This window comes from Drosophila gunungcola, unplaced genomic scaffold, assembly GCF_025200985.1.
Source record: "Drosophila gunungcola strain Sukarami unplaced genomic scaffold, Dgunungcola_SK_2 000091F, whole genome shotgun sequence".
Classification (NCBI taxonomy): Eukaryota; Metazoa; Arthropoda; class Insecta; order Diptera; family Drosophilidae; genus Drosophila; species Drosophila gunungcola.
The window spans coordinates 1-26,183 of record NW_026453253.1 but is presented as its reverse complement, the minus strand read 5'-3'; the positions used below and the strand labels follow the sequence as shown (position 1 = coordinate 26,183).

Sequence of the window (26,183 nt, the reverse complement as noted above, 5' to 3'; positions counted from 1 at the left end):
TGATAAGGGGGTACATCATCATTTTTTGCGATAATTTGAAAATCTGAAAAATTTTTAACTGGGAATGCCATTTGATTGGCATTTTAATGACGAATTCGCCAATGCATGACATTCCATTTGGTGACCATTTTTTTCCAAGGTTTTGATACAAAAACCGATATTTTAGGTGCTTTTTTTTTGCGATAATTTGAAAATCTGAAAACTTTTTAACTGAGAATGTCATTTGATTGGCAATTTAATGACGAATTCACCGTTGTATGACATTCCATCCATTGACCATTTCTTCCCAAGGTTTTGATACAAAACAAATTTTTTAGGTGCTTATTTTGGGTTTTTGGAGACTTGTCAAGCAACAAAATCCTAAAGAATCCTTTTGTTGTAATTTGGTCAAAATTAGACGTATAGCCATAAGAGTGGCTGTTTTTTACAGCTATGAACTAGTGTTTTTTGTGGGCTTTTGAAATAAAAAACAAAAATAAAACACATTTTTCACACACACTTTTCTTCCAGTGCAATGGTGCACGATGTTGCTGCTGCAACTGCAATTTCTGTTGCATTCGCAGTAGTGGCTGTTGTGTGGCTGCCTCATCTGCCAGTTGTCAGCGGATGTGTTGATGAATTTATTTGTCAAAATCGCATTAGGCGGTTGACTTTATGAAACCACCACCGTGGCGATTACCACTAAGAGCAGCACCACCCGCACTCCTCATTTATATATGTGTATATCTTTATTCGATTATTCGAATAGAGTCTATGGTAAACGACATGTCCATGTCCCTGTCAGTACTTTCCATTGTGCGTATTTGTGTGGCGCTGATTGACATTTAAATGCAAACTGTCAGTGGAGTCCGGTACTCTTTTTTTTGTTTCTCATTCATTGCATTGTTATTGAACTCACAATGAGGTATCTCAACGGTTGTTCCTTAATTAATCACAGCTGCATTAATGGGTTAAGCAGTACATACCTGAAAGAAGAGGTGAAAAATGTTCAATTAATAATTGGAATAGCAAAGCTTTTGTTTTTTTTTTGTATGTTAGGTAGTATGCAACTCAAAAACAAACACAGCTGCAAATGCTGCTCAAATCACATATTTGCAAATGCTCCCTTTCGTACCGCTTTTAGCCCCATTTTTTAACGCCCCCCCTTAGCCCATGTTTCGATCTTTCTTTTCGTGTTGCTGGCAGACGCAGCAGAAGCTAATTTAAATTCAAATTTAAATTGTTTGCCGTCGCTTTTTTATTGACAACGACAAGCTGCAGCCACAGAAGAAAGAAAGCCAAGCTTCTGAAAGTGATGAGTTTATAACTTTTTTGTAGCTTAATTACAAAACTTATTTAAGTGTAATATAAAATCTATTAAAGTTCTTAGATAAAAAATATTAAAAAAAAAATATTTTTTTACATGTAAAATATATTATATTATTATTTGAAATAATAAAACGTCTTCTTTAAACGGCTATATATAAAAAAATGATGTTTGAAAATTTTTCTATACGTTTATAGTAATATTTAATTTTAATTTTTATTTACGTTAATATTTTTTTAATACCAATTGCGAAAAATGGTTTCTAATGAGAAAAAGTTACAAAAAATTCTCTTTGAAATCGTATCTACCTGTAATTAAACTCATATTTTTTAAGCTCTTACTGATAGCATGGAATGTGACAATATCTTAAGATAATACCATTTGAAGGGCTCGAAGGTCTGTCAATATCTTAGCCTGGATAAGATAACGGCAGCAAAATTGAGTTTGTAAAAGCTAAAACTGACAGTAAATTTAATTTGTAGAGACCAATTTTGTGGCAACACTGATCGTCGGATCGCAGATCGAAGTTGCATGCAGCAGATGCACGCCTCGCGATTTGCCAGTTTCGGGTTTTCCTTTGCATTTGAGGGAAGAATACTGCTGCCGGCTTTTTGAGCTTTGCACCCACGCTTCTGGTGCTGCTGCCCACGCAATCGATAACAGCGAATAAATATTATTTATTTATAGTACATATATAGCCATACGCCCACAAGAAATGCGATTGGGCGCGGGAACTGTCTATTAGGAGCGGATAAAAACCCTTTAAACATTACGGCCAATCTGTGGAAATCCCTGGGGACATGGCCCACATCATTCATGATAATTGGGTGCTTGCCAAATATTCCTAATTGCAAAATTTTTTTTTCCCAAGCATGATTTTGAACAACTCTCATAAAGTAACCCTTATAATAAGTAAATTAAGTCACGTAAATTTTATAATAAAGTGTTTTTATTTATTTATTATAAAAGGTGTTTAAGAAAAATGGTTATGAAATTTTGTATTTTAAAATAATAAGGGATTATTTTTTCTTTTCCCTTTAAAAATAAAAGGGGGTTTTATGGGCACTTTTTTCTATATTCTTATAAAGCTTAGCTGGAGGTTATTTTATTTAAATTTATTTTATTTATTATTTAAAGTCTTAAAGAAATATTGTATGTAAAATTCCATAAATTTCTGATTGATTAATCCAACATTTGTGATGTTTATAACACAAATTTGGACTAGGATATCGTCGGGGAGGATCCAACTATCGACTGGACCAACGACCATCCCAAACAGCGATTACTATGGACATACATGCCTTTCCCCCGCCATTTCCACCATCCTACCACGTAATCCCCGTTGCTCCTGCTGCCAGAGGAATCGTCATGCATTGCCATTTTGGTATTTTCAGCCAATTAGCGGCGCAAAGGCTTCAAATGTTAAGTAAAAGCGAAACGGGCTAACGAAACGTGGCCGAGCCGAGCTCCTTGGCCAACAACACAGCCCAGCGGAGCCAACTGGCCAACTTGCATTTTTAATGGTGCTGCCAAAGGCGGCGGCAAAGGGGTTTTCGAAGGGGGCTTGGAAGGAGCCGAGCCAGAAGATGCTTAGCTAAATTTGCTCCTTTGAGATGGCACAAAAAGACGTGACACGATTCCCGAAATATTTATAATTTATCATGTTTCTAAAGGGGGTGTTACATAAGTTATTGAAATTTTAAAAGGCAGTACCATTTTACCATTTACCATTTTATTCTCAAACATAATAAAAATAATTTTATGCATAAATAAGTTTTTGATAAAAATTAACCCTTTGAAAAACCTTATGTGATTCATTAATGCCAACCCCCAAGTGAAGTTTAATAAATTTACCACTAAAATAACTCTATTCATAATTATGATTAAATATAATTAAGGGTTTGAAATTAAGCCAACATCGAACTATAAGGGGAAGTAGTCAGTTCTGGCAAATCAAGAAAAGCAATTTATAAATAAAATAAGATAAGGCAAAAATAAAATGTTGAAAAGGTAAAAATAACATAAATGTCAGAGATAGGAGAAGATCCCTTTGAGACGATAAAATATAATGCTGATGACCACAATATTAAAGATGATGATTTTTTATTCGCTTTATGGTGGTGATTCAGTCGTACATAATGAGAAAATCATTTTCCATTCACAATATTAGCTTTTCATGAATGGAATGTTCTATTTACGGGTGATGGAATTTTGTGGAAAATTACTCACGCACGCAGCTAGCTGACTCACTTTTGTCGTCCTATAATCCCCGTCATAATAGAGGTAAGCATAAGCATCTGATAAGATAACAAAACTGGAGCAAATAGCTGTATATATTCTCGTTTTTTTTTCTTCAATTTTGCATGGGAAAATATTGAATTAGTATATGGCGAAATCACGCGACCATCGCTGAGCTCGTTAGTGGAGTCCAATCAAATGAAATTTATGCGGCGGCCTTAGAGATCCTCCTTTTATACAATACTATTTATATGTGTCTCCCTTCGCTTTCTGGATCGCCCCGTCTCTGTCAATCCGCCCCAAATAAGGTCACGCCCGTTTGCAGGACTTTTAATGAAGCCTTAAATGTCATTGATGAAATTACTGCGCAAGCGATCGATCCATTGCGATCCGATTCGATTCGTTGCGATTCGCAGCGATTCGATTGTCGCCGGCTGCTAATTAAAGCTGACCATCTAAGGTTCGAAAAAGTCACAATCACAATCACTATCCCGGGCCCCCTTGTTCTGCCCCTCGGGTAATTGGCCAGATTTTCCTTCAGGCATCAGCGAAAGTGATGACAGCTGGACCTCAGGGGACACGGTGAAAAAAGTTGTCATTAAAAACGTATTTGAGCTGGAATCTATAGATAAAAAAAACTATCTTCCAATTAAACGTCTAAAAAAACTCATAATTTAGTATTCTTTCAAAAACAAAAAGGGGGAAAAAACTATTTTTCATTCCTAGTCTTTCCAGCCTTTATGCATTTAAATTAACTTTTCTTAATGTTTTTTCTACTATTGTAATTTTTTAAAGGTTTTTATTTTATAATAATTTTAATTACTTTAATAGTTTTATTATAAATACAAAAGAACGCTTAAAAGTGTTTATTTATTTATTTAGTTAACTCTTCTTTTTTATCAAAACATCATAGAATCCAACACCTTGTATTTGTATAAATAACCTAAATCATTATATAACATATTATGTGCTTGTTACAAACTTTTAAATCTGTTATTTTTTGTATTCAATAATTATTTCATTTGCAAGTGCAGCACTGCACTTGGGCAAATGTATATGTATAAACTGAAGGCATATATTTGTTCCTTTTATTTATTGAGCACTAAAATATATTTAATATGTTTATATTTTTTGCAGTGCTTATTTTGCAGGCATAGCTGGAGTTGCATTTTGAGCCTAAGGTTTCGAGTGGTTTATGTTTTCCATCGATCTTGGGGGTGGCAGTTGAACAGTTGAAACAGTTGGCTAATTGGCTCATTGGCCTGTGGCTAATGGATGTTGACGCTTCCGTCTGTGTCGAATACACACATTTTCCCCCCTCCCTGGATTTTCCCCCTTTCAGATGGATTTTCCCCTCGATTGGCCGTAAACAAAAGGGAAATTATACAGTAGTCTGCAACAATTTTCGGTCAGTTGGTCAGTTGATTTTGGCACAGCTGGCTGGGCAGCAAAAAAAAAATAAAAAGGGGGCGTTTGAAAGGCAACAGAGGGGCGTGATTCAGAACACAGAATGCAAAAACCAGCTTTATTCTTCGACTTTATCACGCCCGTCATCTAATTCCTTCTTTTCACATTTGGCGACCTTGAAAACGCCTGATAAATTTGTCGATAAATTATGAAAGGAATGCGAGTCGCTCGTTAAAAATACATATTATATAAAAAATAAAATCTGTAGAGGCAAACAAGAAGTAGAAGGAGCAAGACAAGCCAGCAGAAGGTGCAACGCCCAACGGCGAGAACAAAATACAAGAATAACCAAAGAAACTGAAACTGGAATTGAAAAAATAAAAGCGGAGATACAGAAAATGAGGCTCTTGAGAGTGGATCAAATTCTTGACCGAGAAAAATACTGTCCTACAAATTATCATAATTTTTCCATATTCTTTCTGACTTTGTTATACAAATTTATAAATTTTTAGACAAATTTTGATATTTATTACTGATCTAGAGAAATTTAATTTAATTTAATTTATTGAGTTATAAGGCATGAAGACCTTTAAAGTTTTCTTTGGCAGAAAATATAAACATACTTTGTGATTAGAGTTTATATTTACACTAATTATTGATAAACAAAAATCCTTAGATTTATTTTAGTAAGCCTAATAGGGGCATTGACTTATGTATGTATATAATGTTAAATTGACAATTAAGTCTTCCACCTGTAGATGTTTAAACTTACTGAATTACTCAATATTAACATTTATAGAGATTTCTATAAAAGAATTTAAGGGTAAGCGAAAGAGCTCAAATAAAAAATATTAATATTATAGATTATTATATTTTGATAATAAAACCTTGTTGTACTTTTCAGGAGATTATAAAAACATACAAAACGTAATAAATAAATTTTAAGATCTTTAAAATAGATCTGTAGTGTAATTTCTTAAGTTTTTGCTGATCTCATATCTTTGTTATATTTTTTCTTGTGTCTAACTTATGGTAGTGAGAGGAAACTAAGTGTTGGGATTTATCAGCAGGTAAATGGAGCTATAACTCTGAATCCCCAGTGCCCCAACCTGAAAAAGATAAGCCTTGATGGACAGGTGAGAGGAGGAGGTAAAAGTGGGGGGGCTTGTGGATCTGGGAGCAATAACCACAGAGTGACAAGTCAGTCAGATAAAAACGAAGCGGATAAAAAGCCGGCCAAACGACAAGAACGATGAATCCAGCTGAATCCAAAGGGGAGAAAAAAATATAAGAAAACAAGGTGAGAAAATGGCTTGATGCATTTCCGTTTACAGTCAGCTCCAAATCGAATATGTATGTCGAATCTTTTCGCAAGATACTCGCACAGTTGCGGTCAAAATAATAGTAGTTGCTTAGCATATTTAATTAGCAATCAATGCACAGCAAAAATGAAAGACCAAATTTATGATAAATAAAAATTGGATAAAATATAGAAAAAAAAATGTTGATTTGTATAGTATATTGAAAAGTTAATTTTGTTTTATTTTCTTAAAAAAACTAAAACAAATATCAAAGGTTTTTAAGACTCATGGTTATTGATAAGTACGCATTATATTTAATTTAAAATAAAAATTTAAAGCACTTCACATTGTCCCACTACGAGTATTTTGACCGCAGCTGTGTATATGTTTTTCAAGGCTAAGCCACTGAAATGCAGCCAAGCAGGCAAAAATCCGTTAGCAAAATACAAAAAATAAAAGAAGAAGCGGTGCTCGGTTTCTATTTGTACTTTCCATTTGTGTGTTGTCAACAAGAAAAAAGGAAAAGAAAAAACAAACTAAACGGCAGCAGCAAGTTTGAGGCATTTTAGTTCAAGTGCAAGCTGTCAAGGCGAATGGTGGAAAATCGGGGATTTGGGGGATATAGGGGGCTCCAAGAGGTGCATCCAGAGGGATGGGGGACGGACTTTTGGGGACAGGGGATCCCATAGCGAGCCATTCAAGTGGTCGGCATCCATCCAATAAAGTAAAACGCTTGCGCAAGGCGCTCTGCAGATCTCCAGGCGGCCTCAAAAGTGAAAGACAGACGGGGAAAATGCCAATCGAGTGATAACAGGGGTTTTCGGGGGCAGGAAAGCCCCAGCCTCAGCCTCAGACTCAGCCTCAAGTGGCCAAACAAATTGAAATTGCGGCACGCAAAAACATCAGCCGGACAAGACCATCCATCTCCCTTCCTCTCTCTCACTCTTCATGTTCCTATCTCTTTCCGAACTTTGCCCAACTAAACACAGGAAAAAAATTTAATTAATAATAACAAAGAACACCTTAAAAGCCTATAAGAAAAATGGAAAACATAGCAAACAATTAACTTCAATTAAAAAAATATATATAATCTTTGATAAGACATAAAATGACACCCTTTAACTTATTTAAGTTAACATTTGGAAAATATATTTAATTTTATTGTACAATTTTATGTTTGGTATGCTAGTTGTTTGAGAAGTTTTACTATGCTGGAGATCACTTTATGGGTTGCTTTTAAGCTGTAATATTTTTATAGTTGATTTACTTCGCTTAAATACCTTAAAGGTATTGTACCTTAATTGTTTGCAGTGTTTGCAGAGATGGTAGGCATGCACTTCGTCATCATCAGCATTCATTAGCGTGAGCGGACAGCCCATCGTGATCTGTGATCTGCGATCTGCAGCAAAAGCAGCAGCTGCGGCATCAATTGTGGATAGCCCTTTGCTTTTGGCACTGGCACTGGATTCTGTGCCACTGGTCATGAATGTGGTGGCATTCATGACTTGCATCCGCATCTCGCCTCTGGGATCTCATTGGATCTCATTGGACGGGCCATCTGCAAAGTGTCCCATCCGCAGTCGCAGTTGCAGTTGCATTCTGATTCCCCGGAGCCAACTCCGGATCATTTGCCAGCACTTTGCTAATTTCTTCAGTGAAAAGTGGCTGGGGAAAACCCGGCTGACCCCGTCTGTGGCCAAATGTTTAGCGAGCTGTGAATTGGAGAAGTTGTGATTGGAAAGCGGAGAAATGGAGAATGGGCGGGGGGCTACTAGGAATGTGGTGAAGAAAACCAATGGAAACTACTGATGGACGAAAAAGTGAAGTAAAGTGGACCTAACAATTGGAAATGCCTTCAAACTGGGAAGGCAGGGACTAAAACAAGCACTTGGAATGCTCAATAAATTTCAGCCAGGTGAAAGGAAAACACTTTAAATACATAGGCTTAAACATATTTAACTAAAAGCCAATGTAAAGAAAGAGGAAAAAAAAGTATCAATTTGCTAAATTAAAAAAAAAAAAAAAAAAAACTTGGAGATTGAAAAAAGTGCAAAAAACCCTTCAAAAAAAAAAAAAAGGTAGGCAATGGAGAAAGTAAAATTCTTAAAGTAAAGTCATTAAAGCACAAAAAATAGAAAGATGGGTTAAGAAAACAAGTGTCAAAAACATGTCTAAGATTAAATTAAATTGCCTAAAAAGTAAAAATGTATAAAACACACATTATACAATTCAATAAATATATAAAGTATAACACAAAAAAATCACTGAAATAATCTTTATTTAGAAACCAGCCGCCAGATAATAAGATCAACGTGATTAATGATATCGCAAGAATTCTTGGTTGGCTGCGTTTGTTTATGGAAGTCATAAAACAGGTGAGTAAAGTTATTTAGAATTGAGATTCGTCAAGATAAAAATCTGTGCTGAGTAAGACAATGTTAACAGGAAATTGCAAATAGCTAACAAAATTACTCAGCACCGGAATAACATACATATATATATATATGCATAAAAAACCACAGAACTCCCAGTGAATGGAAGTGTCTTATGGCAAATCAAAGAGGTTTTTCTGGTCCCCAGTCGCCCAACACTTTTAGCTCCCCAGCATCTCCAGTCCCCGATCACCAATCCACATTCCCTCGAGAGAACCCTAAAGACGGGTTCTGGGATATGGATTCTGTATTCTGAATTCTGGACCCAACCCCAGCGAGCATGTAAATGCTGTTCTGGCCATCAATTCGGTTTCCTTTTGCTTAATGCACTTGCCAAAAAACAAATGAAAACGGTGGATAATCTAAGCAGTCTTTGAAAAATATTTAAACATGTTAACTTTTATTTTACTCTAAAAATATAATTGAAACTTTTTTAAATTCAATTATTTTGTTTTGTTAACATTCGAATTTTTTCCAATGATATATTTATCGTAAGAGATTTATCCTTAAATTTTGTCTATATTTTTTGACAAAACTAGAAAGCATGTTACATATTAGGAGATTGCGTCTACAAATCATAAAATCCATATGCTAAAATGCATTACCCTTTACAGTTTAGCATTGCATTTTGAATTTTGAACTTTTTTTAATATTCTAACAATATAAAATAAAATCCAATAAATCCAATAAAATGACTTTTTATTAAAATTAACACGTGTTTGTTTCGATATGCTAAAATTCCTTACACAATATTTTACAGTTTAGCATTGCATTAAGAATATTTTGAATCGCTTTGAGATCTATGTTTAGATTATTTTAGAAATCATTATTGGACCTTAGATTTTTGTTGAGTGCAGCTGCAAGCCCGTACTTGTAGCCTCACAACAATGACAAATTCCAGGGCAAGGTGCCACAATTGCTGCGAGTTCCGGGAACTGGATGGGTGGCTGTGGTCCGCCGGCGAGGGCATTTATGCAGATGAGTCCGCTCTGTGATTATCTGGCCTACGGTGCAGCCTCGCTCGTCCTTCAACCCTAAGCGAGGCTTTTAATAAATTGATCACAACAAATTGCTGACAGCTGATGTGCCGCGCCCGTACGCAGAAGTTGCTCTCGCAGTTGCTGTTGCAGTGGCTGTTTTTAGCGGCAGCAGCAACAAGTTCTCAATCAAGGCAGAAAGGCAGCAGTGCAGCAGTGCAACAGTGCAACAGGTGCTGGCTAAATGACAGACAATTGCTTTTAGCCAGGGCCACTTTTCGAGCGGAGCGGGTTCACCGCGTTTCAAAAACGACGCAATTTGATTGGAATTTCTCGTGTGGCTGCCACAAATTGCTGGCAATGCAAATTGGTAAAATGAGTTTAGGGATCGGGATCGGGATCGGAATCTCGAATTCTGAGATCCGGATTTCGCCTGCGGCTTTGGCAATCAACGTCAGCGTCAACGAAGCGTTGAAAATGCCAATGAAACGGAAGCTGCAGCAGCAACATATATTGCAACTGCAGCAGCAGCAACATATAGCAACTGCAGCAGCCACATCAGTCAGAAAAAAAAAAAAAAACGTAGGCAGTGGGCCACAAACAAGTTCTGCGCGCCAAATAACAAATAAGTTTTAATAACATTTATTCTGTGTGCACCACCGGGCGTATGCGTAATGCGAAAATTGTTTGTTGCGGAAAATGCGGAATGGGGAAAAATATTAATTGCTTTTTCCCCCCTGCTTGTTTTTTTTTTTCGTTTGTCGATCAGCGGGGTGTCCGAGTGGGTGGTTACGAGTAATTGGGTCGTGCCAAGTGCCACGCCCCCCGCTGCCAGCGCCTTAATTGCCCAGCAAATGAATCAGCCCGCTACTAAAAAAAAAGTGGATAAGCGAAATGGAAGGCTACTAACGAAGTGAATAACTATTTCTGGGAAAGAAAAATTACATTTGTTATATTATAACTATAAAATTCCTTGATAATAAACTATTAAATTAAACCTATCAAACACAAATAATATAATTATATTACACATATGTTACAATTCCTTGAAAATAAATAAATGGCTTAGAAAATAGTTGTTCTCAAGAAAAATCACAAATTTTTAAATGCCGTTTCATTATTTTGTATTTATTAAACATCGAAATATGTTTCAAACAAAACTAGAACTTAAACAAAAGTCAAAAGCAGTAATATCTTTACGTAATTAAGGTGTTCGGTAACTAAAGCTTTTAAAACATGGCATTCTATCAAGTAATGGAAGTGGCTAACCTAAACGAAAATGGCTTTGCAAATAATTAACAGCGCTCAGTTATTTAGAGCGCTTTCTCTGGCTTTGGGTCTCGAAAATTACGGAATTAACCACATCTAAATTGGATCGCTGGCGCTGCGAACGAGGTAGATCATGTTTATAGCCCATTAAAAACGAGAAGCGATGGCAAAATTAAAACCGAAATTGGGCCGATATTGAGAACTCGCCTGGGAACGGCGGTCCAAGCTAAAAACTATTGTAAAAAAACAGCAGCCAAAATAATGATGCAAACAGCTGGCCAAAAGCGGCAAATTGACGACCATAACTCTTGATGACTGTTCGCCATACATGCATACCCATTTTTCATTAGCGAACGGGGGAAAGGGGAGAACCGTTTAGCTGGCAACAAAGGAAATTCGCGTGGCCCCCGAATTTTCCAATTAATTGGCCATATAGAAAACGATCTAAGTATGTGACATAATTTCCCAGTGGATGCGGCATGCATGATTGCCTTTTTCCACCCATTTTTTTGCATGTGACGATTCGCGCACTCGAGAATTAATTATCTGTGAGATTTTCCCTGGGGCGGAAGTGACCAAAAATGGGGAAAATTAAATGAAAAATGTGTGTGATCGGTGGAGGGGAATGGGGGAAAATCGGAGACTTTCACTGGCAGCACGAAAGACGAGAAACGAGACGAGAAACGAAAGCAGTACTGCCCACGCCGAGAAATCCCGACGAAATCATAAAACGAAACGTGATTTGCTTTTTAATTACGGCCCCACAAAAATATATAAAAATGAAAATGAGCCAGAGAACGAGGAACGGGGAAATGGTAAACGAAAAAGAAATAGAAAATGAAAGAGAAAGAAGCTTTTCCGCCAGAATGATTTTCCAGCAACAGTCCAGATCCAAAAAAAAAAAAACAAAAATGAAAACAGTTGACGATGTCTGGCGTCAACGGTTCGTAAATTTGATTGCTCCGGAATCCGTCCAAAAAGCCGGGCTGTTAAGCAGATCTTGGCGACTTCATTTGGTTATATGGGAAAGTTTTGAGAATTCCTTGCGAATAATATGAGACTTTTTTAGAATTTTCATGGGTCTCACAAGGCGTTGTGGAAATCATTTCGCATATTCAGCAGATTTCATAGCAACTCAACTTCCAGTTTATTGGAAAATATAATAAATATTTTATTTGCCAACTGGCAATGGCATTAACTTAAAGACTAGTAAAAAAGAGTTTGGAAAATCTTTTAAATATTATTAAGCATAAAAAACAAAAAATATATTCTGTCAATCTGGGTTTAAACTGGTTCTCTGGAGTACTTCTATATTTTAAAAGAATTTTTGAAATTATTGGGCGTATTCAGCATATATCATAACAACTCAATTTACATTGTAAACGACTGCAGACTGACAATACCATTAATAAAAATTCTAGTAAATATAATTATTAAATTCATAAAATTAATATTTAGCATGCCACACATTTAAAACAATGTAAGCCCACAAACAAAAGCTCAAGCTGTTTTTCTAAAATACTTAAAAAAGTGTTTTTAAGGTGTTGCCAGCGTCAGGAAATATCAATCAGGGCAATCAATCACTTTAAATGGGAAAAATCAAGAACTTTGCCGGAAAACTTGACAGTTGAACGAACTGTTTGAAGCTCTGAAACGCCTTTGGCCTAATCGCACCTCATTCTGGTTTTCTGGCTTTTCTGGGTTTTTCTGCCGGTGACGCCCCCATGGAAAACGCCCCCCTGGATTGTCATTGTCTCAGTGAGGGGAGGGGAGGGGAGGGGGTTCTCTTTTCAAGGAAACGCCCTCCAAAAAGGGAACTGAGCGACACGAAACGGAACGAGAACTGAAAACAATAACCTTATCAATTAACCCATGGGGAGTTGGAGCTGAGGAGCTGTGGGGGTGAGGGGTTTTGGAGCTGGAGCTGCAGACCTACACAGATATGACTATCCATTTGGTGCCATGGCTGCAACTCCGCCAGATAAGCGCAGTTGTTGGCGCTGCTCTTACCTGGAAAGCAAATAAGCCACAGCAAAAGCAAAAAGCAGGTCTACTACAACTCATAAAGTGGGGCCCAAGTGCATAAAACACGGCGACAACAACGAAACGAGTTGAAGTTGATCTTCCCTATCGAAGGGGTATTATTAAGTTAAAGATTCATTTAATAAAGAATTACGAATTTTCTATATTTTTTGAAAAATTATGATATACATGATTTAAATGTAAGCAAGATGTGGTATGCATTGAATATATTATTTTTGTTTATGATGATTTGAGAATTTCAAGATTTTATATTTTTTTGTTGAAAAAGATTGTATTATTATAAATTTTGTATGGACAGAAAATACTGGCCTAGATATTTTTGCTTTGTTAAATATTTGTTGGTTGCTTTAAAGAATCCTCATTCCTCAATTTAATATTTATAGGGGTTTTCTAAATGTTTTGCTAACTTTTTTATTGACTTTATTTGGGTCAGCAATATATATATTAATTTTTTATTGAAAAACGAAACTATATAAATATAAAAATGTATTTAAATATTGGCTAACAAAGTCGGTATGTTTAAGGGCAAAATACTTGAATTTTATTAATTTTTAGAGCATTTAAGATGTCGACTTTCCCGATCAAAACCTCCTCATTTCTGGGTCTTGTTGTTGCCTTTTGGTAAAAGTGCCGAACTGCAAGCTTGTCAACATCGATGTGTGTGTATCTGTATCTGTGTGTTCGTTTATTCTTATCAAGAGTTGTGTCGCCATCGCAGTTTTCGATTTTGGCGCCCACACGCAGCCGAAGAAGTTGATGTTGTAGCTACAGTTGGTGCCGGAGCTGCAGTTGGAGCTGAAGTTGTTGCCCCAAGCCAGCGCAAAAGTCTGGGCCTATTAGTCTGGGTGTTGCGGCCAAAGTTGCAGCTGGGAAACCGAAACTCGAGTCGAAGCTTCGAACTCAAGTCGAAACTTCCAAGTCGAAGCAAGCCAAGTCAAAATTCGTCAAGCAAACATGCCACCAAACACCCACGTGCCACAAACTTTCCAAGGCGATGGGCGTGGCAAGTCGATTGGCGGCAGGATTTGCATTTGGGCAGTCGAACAATCGGTGCCACATGCTGCAGCTAAAAATGTCTGAAATATCTTCTTGTATAAAATATTAAAAATATCACTAAAATTCAGCTGTGAACGAGAATCGATTGGAAACTTAAAAACAATTTCAACGAAGCATGGCATTCCATTTTCGAACATTTTTGATCAGTTGTGGGTTTTTGATTTATTGAGAGCTAAAAAGCAGCTGATTACCTATACAATTATACAATTCATTTTTTGACCACTTTTCTAATTTATTAAATGAGGTTACAGCATACATTTTTGCGAAAATTGGACATAAATAAAATAAGTTTTAGACTTTAATAAATTGTATTTAAAGATTAAGTTTTTAAGAAAGTAGTTTTATAGTTTTTCTTAAAATTTGTAATCAAAGTTTAAGTTGATTTAAGTTATTTCGAACCCAATCTTGTCCCCTTTTTCTCTCACTGAACCAAGAAGCAAATACAGATGGCCAGAAAAAGAGGTGGAGAAAGGGGGAGACAAACAAAGACGTCCCAAAAGTGGGCGACAAGCAGGCGTGGCAAGCGTTTGTTGAACTTTCCAGCGTGAAAAGCTGAAGATAAAAGCGGGGGGGAACTTCAACTGAACAAATCTAATCAATCCTCAGCCCATGCGTGTGTGTGTGTGTGTGAGTGTGGGTATTACCGTCCGCCGCCCACCACCCCTTTTCCAGCTGATGAACTGCCAACATCTGTGGCAGGCAGCCGCAAACTAAGTAAAACAAAATAAATAATCATAATAAATAAACGAGCCACGAAAATCTCGCAGCAGCATGTGAAAAGAACCGGCGAAGAGATGCAGATCGGAAAAAGTGAGGGAAACCCAGAGGAAGAGGGAGGGGATTTCCGAGGCAGTTGCAACCAAATTGCGCGAAGCCAAACGCCTCAAAGTGCCAAGAGCGAACAGCTCGCAATCAAGGCAAGACAACGTCGAGGCCATAATTTGTGGCACCAACAAAAAAAAGAAGAAAATAGGAAAATAAGAAAAGAAGAAAACTAAGGAAAAGCCCATGGAAATAGAAGAAAAACCGTGAAAAACTCACAAATTAGATGAACAGAAATCAGGGAAATGACAAGAAATAATTAAGAGCTTCACAAATGATTGATTTTACTGTCTAAACATAAAGCATAAATAAATACTGCAAAAAATAAAATTTTATTTAAACACTTTTGTTAAAGCTTAGAGAAAAAACTATAGAAAAAACAAATCTTAAATAAGCCAAAAGAAATTTATTACAAATTTTGAAACATAAGCCAAAATAAATTTATTAATCGAATTAAATTTTAAGATAAAAGAAAAAAAAAACTGAATTTCAGGTTTTTTTTTTTGGAAGTTTGAAGGCTAAGGAAAATCTCAATTAAACTCCATCAGCAATTTGAGATCATTTAGCCCCAAATGCCAACGTCTTCGAGTGGCTGAAACGTTTAAGCTGATCAAATAATGCCAAGGGTGACCCTGATCGACGAAAGGGGGTTTCGTGTAGAGTTGCCATAACACCAGAAGTGATCAATTTCATTCCAGATGGCCAACTTCTACCCGAAGGCTCGATACGATCTTCATTTGGTTCACCCCGAATGGCCCAAAATGTTTAACAAACTGCCAGCCAAAATCGTTACAACCAAACGAAAATCGTAAAAAAAAATACAAAATGGGAGAAAAACAAAACCGATCGCCAGGCGATCTCCCAGCACGCAAAGCCCACCGAAAATTTAAAAAAAATGGAAAAAACAACCGGCAAACAGTACAAAAAAAAAGCCAAGCTGGGAGAAAGAAACCAAACGAAAACAACTTAAATTACCAGCACGGCGTCAATTTTCATTAGAAACAAGCAACACGGCCAGCAGCACGATCGCAGATCCGCCAGAGGAGCGGGAAGAAGCCACTTGGACCGGATTGAGGTGGACGGTAAGGTTAACAGGGGCGAGGTGCCGGGGGTACACAAGGGGGCTCCAAGAGGGGGGTCGACATGGTTGAGATGGAGAGCGATCCCAGCAAAGTTTTAGCTTACTGCCGCTGCACGCCGAAAAAAGTAAACGAAATCAGACTTTGCACTGGGTATTCGGTACTTGAAAACATGAACAAATGTATACCGATTTTGGTAGAAGTTTATAGATCTATTTATATGACATTTAATGCACAACAATATTTTTTTTGCAAAAATATAAAGGTAATTATCAAAAAAATGCTTATGAGCATTCAATAGTGACCCATTTTCCTCAGTGTACATTGGTGACTGGGGCAGGTATGAGTATTGGCAATGGTTCGATCCATCTGCGGCTTTGTCTGGCCTGCTTTGCTTTGCCATATACCTTATTTTCCCTCTTTTCTCCTTTCCCGGTAACGAGTTTCATTCGCACAATTCTGAGTTTTGCCCGGGGCGAACAGAAAACATCAGCGAAAAGGTGGGGAATTTGGTGGGGTAACCACGGTATTTGCTCCATAAATCTCACCCATGTGAGTGCGATACCAAAGAGGGTTAATGGCACGGCCGGGGAATCTGCGTGAGATGATCGGGATCGGGATCTGATCCGAGATCTGCGGTCGAGGTCTAGCTTTCCCATACTCTATTTTGTCCATGCATGCTTTTTACCATGATCCAGTTTTTGTGGGGAAATATATCTTTTAAATAATATCAAAGCCTTAAGTTGAATGCATAATTGTGTAAAATATATGGATTTATTTTATTTACATTTTTAAAAAATATTAAAGCCATTTGATCTTCTTAATCTTTTCTTTAGCTAAGCTTTTGATTTATGATCTGTGTGTTTGTGGATATTATACGTATTAAAATTAATAATTTAATATTAAAATGTTAATATTTTAAATGTATATCGCAATAAAAGTGATCCTAATGTTGTATTCAACCCAAGATGCCAACTTCTTACTGTGCTACTAAGTCCCCTTCTGGAAAATACCATATTGTCCAATTTAGGTTTATACTGCTGCTGAACTAGCCAGTCTTATGATTATTACTCAACTTTTGTCGCTCCTTTTTGTCGCTTGGGCTCCAAGAGATCCCCATAGATCTGCCGATCCTCTGCTGAACCCGAACCCACTGATCTCTCGCCCGTCATTATGCCATTGCGGTTGCCTAGCCCAAAGGGCAATTTGTCGGAGTTTCGAGCGGTGGCACTGGAAGCAATGGTTGCCACATTTTGGGGCTTATTGATTTATCGTTTGCTCAGCGAGACGTCAGAGATTCTTCGGTGGTCGCTTCTTCTGCTCGACCGATTCTTCTAGTGGGCCGATTCTTCTCTCCACTTTTTCAGCCCCAAGGCGTGGGCTCTTTGATTTCTATGCGCAAAATCATCGTGAGCGTTTTTTTTATTTTTTTTTACCCCCAACTTCGTGTTTGATTTTTTTCCTACATTTAACCCACGCGGCCATGGTTTTTCTTCTTTTTTATTTTGATTTTGATTCGGATTTGGGATTTCGAGTGGGGCCAAAATCTTCGCAGCTCTTCTGCGCAATTCTTCTGTGCGACTGCCATCCAATTGGCAATAAATCAAGCCGCCCACACGCTTTTTTTTGTGCTCTGTGCTCTATGGGCCTCTTATGACAGCAAGGGGTTAAGGAGTAAGCCGGGGAGGGGGCTAACACTTTCGGAGCCTCGGGTCTCATTAGTCGCTGGCAGAAATAATGTTGCAAGTATACTCAGCTCTCTGGGTTTTTATTTTGCAAATGTATCTGCTGCAGCCCAGGCAAAGTCCCCAGATATCCCAGATCCCAGATCGCAGTCCCCAGATTGGTTTTCCGATGCGAATCCGCAGCCAGTTGTTTCCCACACCAAAATGGGCAATTTTGTAGAGCCTTTTGAATAGATATATAGTGTGTATGCCCCCCGCTCCTATTTCTTCTATTTTCTATAAATACGCATGCCAACTACTCCGCCCTCAGCTCCCCGGAAAATCAATTGAATTTTCACGCATGTTTATGGCCCGCTCAACGTTCCATTGAGCAGGCGGCTTCACTGTCTACAGTGGGCACTCAAGCAGGGCGGATTGAAAAATGCCATAAGATATAAACTTTTCAAAGTTTTTTTTACCAATGATTTGGATCATGTACAAGTTGTTTATTAGCAAATTTAAGTTCACTTAAAACTGGTAAATTTAAAAAAAATTTAAATTAATTTCGAAAGTTATTTTATGACTAAAACAATTAGTTCAAATATTTATAAATAAGAGTATCAGCATTTATAGGACATATTCACTGTGGTCTCGATTGGAGCAAGTGAACTTTTCTCATGGATCTTGGCTGCCAGAAGTCACACCCCCAACCTGCCCTTCTTTCCAGTTTTTTCCCTCTGGGCTGCCCAGAAAATTAGAAAATTCGGCACTTAATACCCCACGATCAGTGCCTGTGCCTCCAAATGTACAGGGGTGGCCACAGTAATAGTAACTGTGTAACGCTATTCAAAATAAACAAACATACCTTGTTCAAAAATTATTACATTATATTTATCATTTAAACAAAGAAAAACTGTAAGACCACAAATTAATATAATATAATATTTTACATTTGCCTTGTTGCTCAGAAAAAGAAAAACAAAATTTGTTTAATTTAAATTTAAACTATTTTTTTATTACATTTTTTAGAGTTGCTTATGCATTTTTTAAAGTAAATTATTAAAAGAAAATTATTTTTGCTAACGAGAAAGTAAATTAAAGGCAATTTAAAAACTCTTATTAAACAGTGAATATTTTTGTAATATATATAAAATGGCATTCAAACATTTAACATATATTTAATTTGGAATTTGTATATCTGTCTGTTTTTATTGACCCCAACTGTGCGTGTCAGTGTTCATATTTATTACATACACACATGTCTGCCAGCTTACATTGCCTTAGCAAGTGTTTTTGGCCATTTCCTTGTCGACTTTTAGTTAGTTTTGGCGCTTTTCGCTCTTCGCATTTCGCGTTTTTGGCTTCATTGGTATACGAGGGGTGGAAAGGGAGAGGGGGGGTGGACTGGGGTGTAGTGGAGTGGGGTGCTGTGGAGTGGGGAAGATGAGGAATGGCCTTTTGGGTTGGGTTCTTATATTTTTCTATTTTTTTGTGCTATGGGCCTGGGCCAACTATTTGGCGGAAAACAGACGCATAGACACACGCACCAGCGGCGAAAAAAGAGCAACAATAATAAGCATAAACTGTCGACCAGCCCAGTGCCCAACCCACCCCACAAAGCACCACCCAACCAGCCCATCTTGCCCCATCCCCTTTTCCATCGACTGTTTGGCGTCTGTTGACCTCATTTCGCCGAAAAGTTTTTTTAGTTGTTTTTTTCTTTTTTTTCATTTTTTTATTTCCATTTGGGCTTTTTTTCTTTTATATTTTGGCGCAAACAAGGAACACATGGTGGCGGCATAAACACGAAGAATGAGTTGTGGAAGAACCAGAAGGAGAGATCTACAATATCTACAAGATCTACGAGATCCCCGGAATCCCAGAGATTTACAAGCCGGCAAAAAGCGATAACATGCCTTAATTTTATGTTATTTTCTTGCCACGCTGGCAAATGTTTTAGTTTAAAAAAAAAAAGAACACAATAAAATTACGCAAGATTTCTGATAATAATTACACACTAAAAATATAATGAAGAAAAATTGTTGAGTCTAAAACAAAGATATAAGTTTGGCCCAATTTTTAATGTACAATTTTCAATTTAAAATTTTGCGATAAAAATGTATATTAAAATGTAGATATTATTTTTTATACAAGTATTTTTAACATTCAGTAATTTTTAATTAACCAACTTATAAAATCAGTTTTTGGAGCTAATTAACATAACAACGTACCTATATGTATATAAATGCGCTTTATGGTACTTGTGAATGCCACCGCAAATGTAATAAAATCTCCGGCAAGGGTATTCGAAAAAAATCGTAAACCTTAATCGACCTTCCCTGCCCGTATCTCAATTTGTACTATAACATCGAGGGTGATAATTGCGGCACGTAGATTGAAAAAACAAAAAAAAAGAAAAACAAAAAAGAAAATTAAGATCGGCTGGCGATAAGCGAGTGACTTTATTTGCATATGTACCTGTATAATTCGTTTACTGCATTCTCATTAATAAAACAAATATGCGACAACCGCAGAATGCAAACAAAACAATGTAAAAAGGCGGGCACGAAACGAGTTGGAAATTCAAGGTTTCGCACTGCAGTTATCGGTCAGAAAAAATGAATTGCAAGTATTGTTTGCATCGTCCCGGGACTTCGATGAAAATACAAAAAAAATTCTCACATCCGGGCAGATAGTACAGCTTCATTCACTTCTTCCGATTTCAAGTGCGTCATTTAAGTTGAAATGCAATGAAACGGAAGGAAATTCAAGTTAAATCATTGGTAATGGCTAAACCTTTCTGAGTTTTTTGTGTACAGGACACACAAGTGTTTTACAGCCTATTTAAATCGATTGAAGCTTTCCTTTAAAAAAAAAACAATGTATGTAAGCAAAATATATTATTCATCCCATTTCCATTTTGCAACGGGTTGTTGGTTTTTCATTTAATTTTTCAGACGTGTGAATTTTTTACTAAGAGCACGTACTCGTATATTTCATCTGTTACCTGTTTTCCAAATTTCTAGTTTTTACATCTTTTGATTTTTAAATTGATTTAATCAAGTACTCAAATATTTAAATAAATATTTTAAGCTTGTTAAAACAGCCCCAATCAATTTGAATTCAAATCCTTAATATTTTATTTTGATTCAAGGTAAAAAAAAAGTGATTTATAAAAAATTTGGAAATTGGGTAAAAATTTAATTTTTTAAAACCGGCAAAATGTATTAGGGATCGATAACTTATCAAATAAGTCATATGTTAAATTTTGACCAAGTAACAACGAAAAAAACGCTTGAAAAATTATTTGTTAGCTCGTTATAGAGGGAACAAGACTAATGTCCCTATCTACTCACGTTCTGGTTCTCACATTACACGAGACTCACGCGTGAAAGTTAAGTTAACCCGTTTACGGAACTCGGATCCCGGAGTTCGGGGTTCCCAGGTGAAGACGTCGGTTTTATTGTGAAGTTCCCATTCCGGCGACCTCACAACGCGCGTGATCTGCACGTCCAACTTACAGAAGGCATTCCCGTTGGTGGGAGAACAGAGGCGGGGGGACAAGCAGGGAAAAAAAGGAGAGGGGGCATGACGGACATGACGTTCGCTTGTCAGCAAATCAAAAACTCCAATGCACATGACCGGCGGCCAAGGGGCCATCATATCATCCACTTCGGACAACCACGGATCGTGCGAGTGGACGTGTAAATGGATTTTTGATTGCAGTCGGCGGTCGGCGGCTTTTGTGCCGCGTTTCATAATTTTTTTTTGTTTTTTGGACCCCCTTTTTAGTTAAGCTTAGCCTTGATCATGGCCTGACAAAAAGTGACAAATGCATACCACCTAATTGAGAATGCAGAACACTCGCCCAAGAAAGCTATAAAAAAACAAAAAGGAAGCTAGCTTCAGCAAGCCAAAGTTTTTATACCCTTGCAGCTGTTACCAAAATGAAATTGGTATAAGGTGAATATATTTCGATTGTTTCTTAGGCAGCTATGTGATGTCGTTGTCCGATTTTAAAAACTGAAAGCCATAATTTGGAAATAGTAAACCAAAACTAAGATTTTTTACCTTATAAATTGAGAGAATAAATTTATAATTTTTTTACAATTTTTTTTTTTTTTGCGATTGTTTCTATGGGAGCTTTATGGAAAACAAATGTTTTGGAAAGAAACATTTTTGTAATGTGTAAGAAGGATTTGAGGGATCTTCCCGAGTGTGCAGCATATTCTGCAACTCGGGACTGAGAATTCGGGACATTTTGATCAAGATGGATGTGATTCAGATGTGATCGTGATCTTCTTCCGAAGGAATCTCTGCGGGCTGGCGGTGGGAATATCTCGATTATATTCTCTGTTTGACACAAGTAGTAGTGGTATACAACACCCAGTGTAATTGCTTTGACCCACTGAATCAAGTTGACCGGCTCAAAAAATAACTGCAAATACAAACTGGCTGGGGATTAACCAGGGGAATGCCACAAAAGGGGGCACTAATACACTTTTAAAAAATGTCCTGCCTTTTTTTGAAAATGAAAAATAATAGATATTAAATTTGGTTTGACATATGTTCGATATACGAATGTAATATAATTTTGAAACTGTAAAATATATTTAACAACTTGCATCATTTATTTCTGAATAATTTTCTTAATCCAAACAAAGAAGTTAAAATGTTAGTAGTAATCTAAACAAGGAATATATTTTTTGGCACATGTGTCTTTTTCACATAAACATAAAAAATATTTTAATTTGGCATAAAGAAATGTAAAGAAACGTTTAACCTATTAAACATATTAATACGATCGAACGCAACGCATTACAGCAGTTAGTTAATTTAACAAATAACTAGCAACTATAATTGTTTGCGGTGTATTGGCGGATCCAAGCCGCGTCTTGTGTTATTGATTCCAGATTTGTTGTCTGCCCATTTTTATGGCCATTGCCGTCTGGCTCCGTTTTGTCTGCCGAGTTTGGCTTTGCCAATATGGGAAAAAGGAGGAGGGGAGGCCAACATAGTTGTCATTTCGAGGGAGTGCAGACATTTGGGCTCGACCAATCGACCAATGGCACCTTTAATGAGTGCCAGAGTGCCAAAGTGCCACACCAAAATCCTCTGACAAATGCAAATTAATCGACATCCGTTCCAGTCTCAAAGTGTGCGAAATGAAGGGGTTTAAAGAAAGTATAAACGGAAAGATAAAAACAGGGAAGGGCTCTCATTTCAAAGGGAAGACAAACATTTCGCCTGTTATCCGACTATCTGCCACTCGCTATCTGCCCCATAAAAAAACACATATACGACATCATACCAGGCAAAAAAGTCGTAAGACTGCGCAGATAACCCGGTCACAAATATTTGCAAAATAAAAGATGTAAAATAAACAACCAAAATCTCGAAAATATATTTCAAAAACAAACAACGCGAATCCTCACTCAAATACGACAGCAAATAAGTAACGTTCGTACGGAGAACTCATTTCCCTATCGCTAAATAAATAAATCGTTCACTCAGGCGATGAGTATTCAAAATGGCTAAGAAGCGAACACATCAAATTTAATTTATTTCAGTGTAATGCCTTATTATTTTAATAATTATTAAGTTGTTGTTTTGAAACTATATTTTATTTATCTGATTAAATAAAAAATGACTCAAAAATATTTGTCAAATGCTTAAGCCACTTCTATTTCAGTAAAATTATATTTACCTTAAGTCTAAATAAACTGATTAAATCCAGTTTTGCAATAGCTGTCAGGCATTTTGCAAATGCATTTAGTTTATTATATATTACGATTCGTTTCAATCCACTGCGTTTTGGCAGAAAACTATTAAAGCCTGGCATCATCTCTCGAAATACTCTATGTTCAGACACTTTGTGGCAATCCGACAACAAAAACACGACTCTAAACAAGTTTCGCGCATTAGCAGACATTGAAAGCCCCAACAATAAAAACAACTAATATTGCAATGCAAATGATTATCTGATTTTGCTGTTGTTTTTGTTGTCCGTGCTGCTGATTAATAACAATCAATGCCAGTCAATTAAGCTGAAATCGATTTGGCGAAAATAAAAACCTGTTTTCGCACCGAAGACATTCCCCGCGTGCCACCAAGAATTCGATTTTTACCTAGACAAGACAAGTTGCTGGCGATTCTCATCTCATCTACCTGAACTTCATCATTTTGTTTACCCTAAATTTTTCTTCAGAAAAATGGAATTCAAGCCAAAGGCATTTATGGAATACATCATTTTGAAGTTTAACGAATTGGTATTTGGCAATGGCTAAGGAATATTTTAGTTTAACCACTTAAACTGTATGAGCCGGTTTATTACTTTTTGTTTAAAATGTTTTTGTAAAGCATCAAATATTATTTCATTAAATATGTGCTTTTTATGTTATTTAAAACTGTAAAAATATACAAATGCAACCATAAATCAACTTTTTTAATATTTTTTTTAATAAAATCAAATTATGTTATAATATACAAAATGCTAAAAAAAAATCAAAACAAAAAAATCATTTAAATTTTTGATTATTTTAATACTTTTTACCATTTGTATATTAATCCAAAAATTTAAGCTATCACTGTTCAATCGCTGGCCATGCCAAAATTAATTTAAAAATAATGTTTTATACCATTTTTATTGGCGGGAAAACCAAAAATATCAAACTTTTGCTCATGATTCTCTTTGGAGTTGCGTAACTAGCAGATAACTTCGGATCCTTATTTTCGGAAATATAATCCCTGTTTTGTGGCGCCACTTACCAATTAGTTTTGTTGGGCCCATTGACCTCGCCAATTGTGTGGGTGGCCACCGAGTAGCCGAAGTGCGAGTGTGGATGTCCGTACTTCACGATCGGTAATCTCTGCTCCAAATTAAAGCCGGTGATAATGATCACGCATTGTAGGTATATCAGAATTAGAAGATTTATTCTCAGGGAGAGAGAAAGTGTGGAGCGGGACGGGTACTCTTCCATGATTTGTGTGTTATCTTTTGTTATTTTTATAACTTTTACAAATATTTTATTTATTTTTTTTTTACTTTTAAATGCACGTGCACCGGGCACTGCAAACGGGGTAGGGGTTTTTCAAACCGCGACCTTCGGCCAACAAAAAAAAAAAAACAACAAGTCCGCAGAGTACTTTGGCTCAACAGGTAGTCCGCGTATTTTCCACGCTCTTTTCCGCTCGCTTCAGTTTTCCTTTTATTTTTATTTTTATTTATCGATTTCCTCTCTTCACACGCACTCACATTAAAAAAATTTAATTTAATCCGAACTCGGCAAAAGTAAAATAATACTCTACTATACTATTACGTAAAACACACGCATTCGGCATTTGATAAAGATTCGTTCTTAATTGAATTCCACCGATTCCGGCAATCGTACACGACGGTGGTATGGTATTCTCTATTTTGTGGGGTAACGAAACGCAAGCAACTCGGGTAAAACTAACAATAACAAAGTTGAGTGACTCGCGGTATCTTATATAGACTTATGGCTCGAACATTTGCGCTCAAACATGTTCGAACGCCGGGCACTGAAAAAAACCCAACTATAAAACCACAGAAAGGTTTTACTTTAAACAACTTATCAACATTTTATTTATCAATAAACTTATTTTTTCTTGCAAATATTAACATCCAAAAAAATTATTATATTTTAATATTTATTTTTAGTACCAAAGTAAAGATATATGCATTACATTAAACTTTTACCATTTACAAACAATTTTAAAATTAACCAAATATATTCAAATCAACGCAACATGCGTGGCATGCGATTATCAATCATACTGTAACCAACATGTTGCAATCCTTATAGCAATGACCTTTTGTCAGGTCACAAAGGAAAGACATGCGATTTAAATTTACAAATTGTACATGTATATAATCTGATTAAGAAACCGCGGTTGGCAAGAGGATACATTTCGAACAAGATAATCATCGCTCGACTCGCAAATATTGAATAATTTTTAAATGTTCAAGTTTTAAAACTTTTGGTACAAGTCTCTTAGAATGTCTTATTAACTCTTAAGCGCAATACTTACCTTTTGCTACACTGGTGCTTGCACTAGACGTAATCCTTTATCAGTTCTTCTAATATCGGATTCAAATCACTTGCCCAAAAAAATTGTATACAAAAATATTTTAAACGAGAATGAGGTATTTGCTCAACTCCGAATGACATATAACTTTGACTTTCAATGATTACTGGGTTTTCTGATTTTTTGGAGGCAAAATAGAAAAGAATTAAATTTGTTTAGTAGTATACAGTAAATATATATTTGAATAAATTAATTTTAAACAGGTATCATTTTTAGTTACGTAATGTTAAATAAAATCAAAAACTAGTTTACTGTCAAAAAAATAATTTAACAATGGTCAAACGAAACCAGGCATCTTGGGTAAAAATTAAGAAGTATAGCTCAACATTTATTTTGTTTATTTAAATTTGAGGCGATAAATATTGGTAGATCAATGGTAATTGATAGTAATCTACAGTGGGGGTAGTCTCCTTGGCAAATTCTAGTATATGTTCGTTCTAAGCCGCTGTTGACGTTTTCCAATACTACGCAGTGTTCAGG

At 36.4% G+C, this 26,183-nt stretch overlaps 2 protein-coding genes across 7 annotated transcripts in view; both read right to left on the bottom strand.

Annotated features, from left to right (window-relative positions):
• The window catches only part of LOC128265080 (integrin alpha-PS1), a 53,911-nt gene extending 28,874 nt beyond the window's left edge, over positions 1 to 25,037 (bottom strand). For both annotated transcript variants that reach the window (XM_053000889.1, XM_053000890.1), the window contains exon 1: positions 24,363 to 25,037. In XM_053000889.1, the coding sequence (XP_052856849.1) occupies positions 24,363 to 24,574 (212 nt within the window). In that variant the 5' untranslated portion in view covers positions 24,575 to 25,037. The remainder of the gene's footprint in view (positions 1 to 24,362) is intronic.
• The window catches only part of LOC128265083 (uncharacterized), a 29,769-nt gene extending 3,985 nt beyond the window's left edge, over positions 1 to 25,784 (bottom strand). Inside the window, exons 1-2 of one of the 5 annotated variants that reach the window (XM_053000895.1) lie at positions 25,647 to 25,762; positions 899 to 965 (exon numbers count right to left, since the gene is read on the bottom strand). The gene's annotated coding sequence lies outside the window, so the exon portion shown is untranslated. Of the gene's footprint in view, positions 1 to 898; positions 966 to 19,825; positions 19,949 to 23,301; positions 23,798 to 24,362; positions 24,500 to 25,646 lie in introns of those variants that run through there. The other 4 variants (XM_053000892.1, XM_053000894.1, XM_053000897.1 and 1 more) reach the window with 4 other exon arrangements.
• Between the last annotated feature and the right edge of the window lie 399 nt (positions 25,785 to 26,183).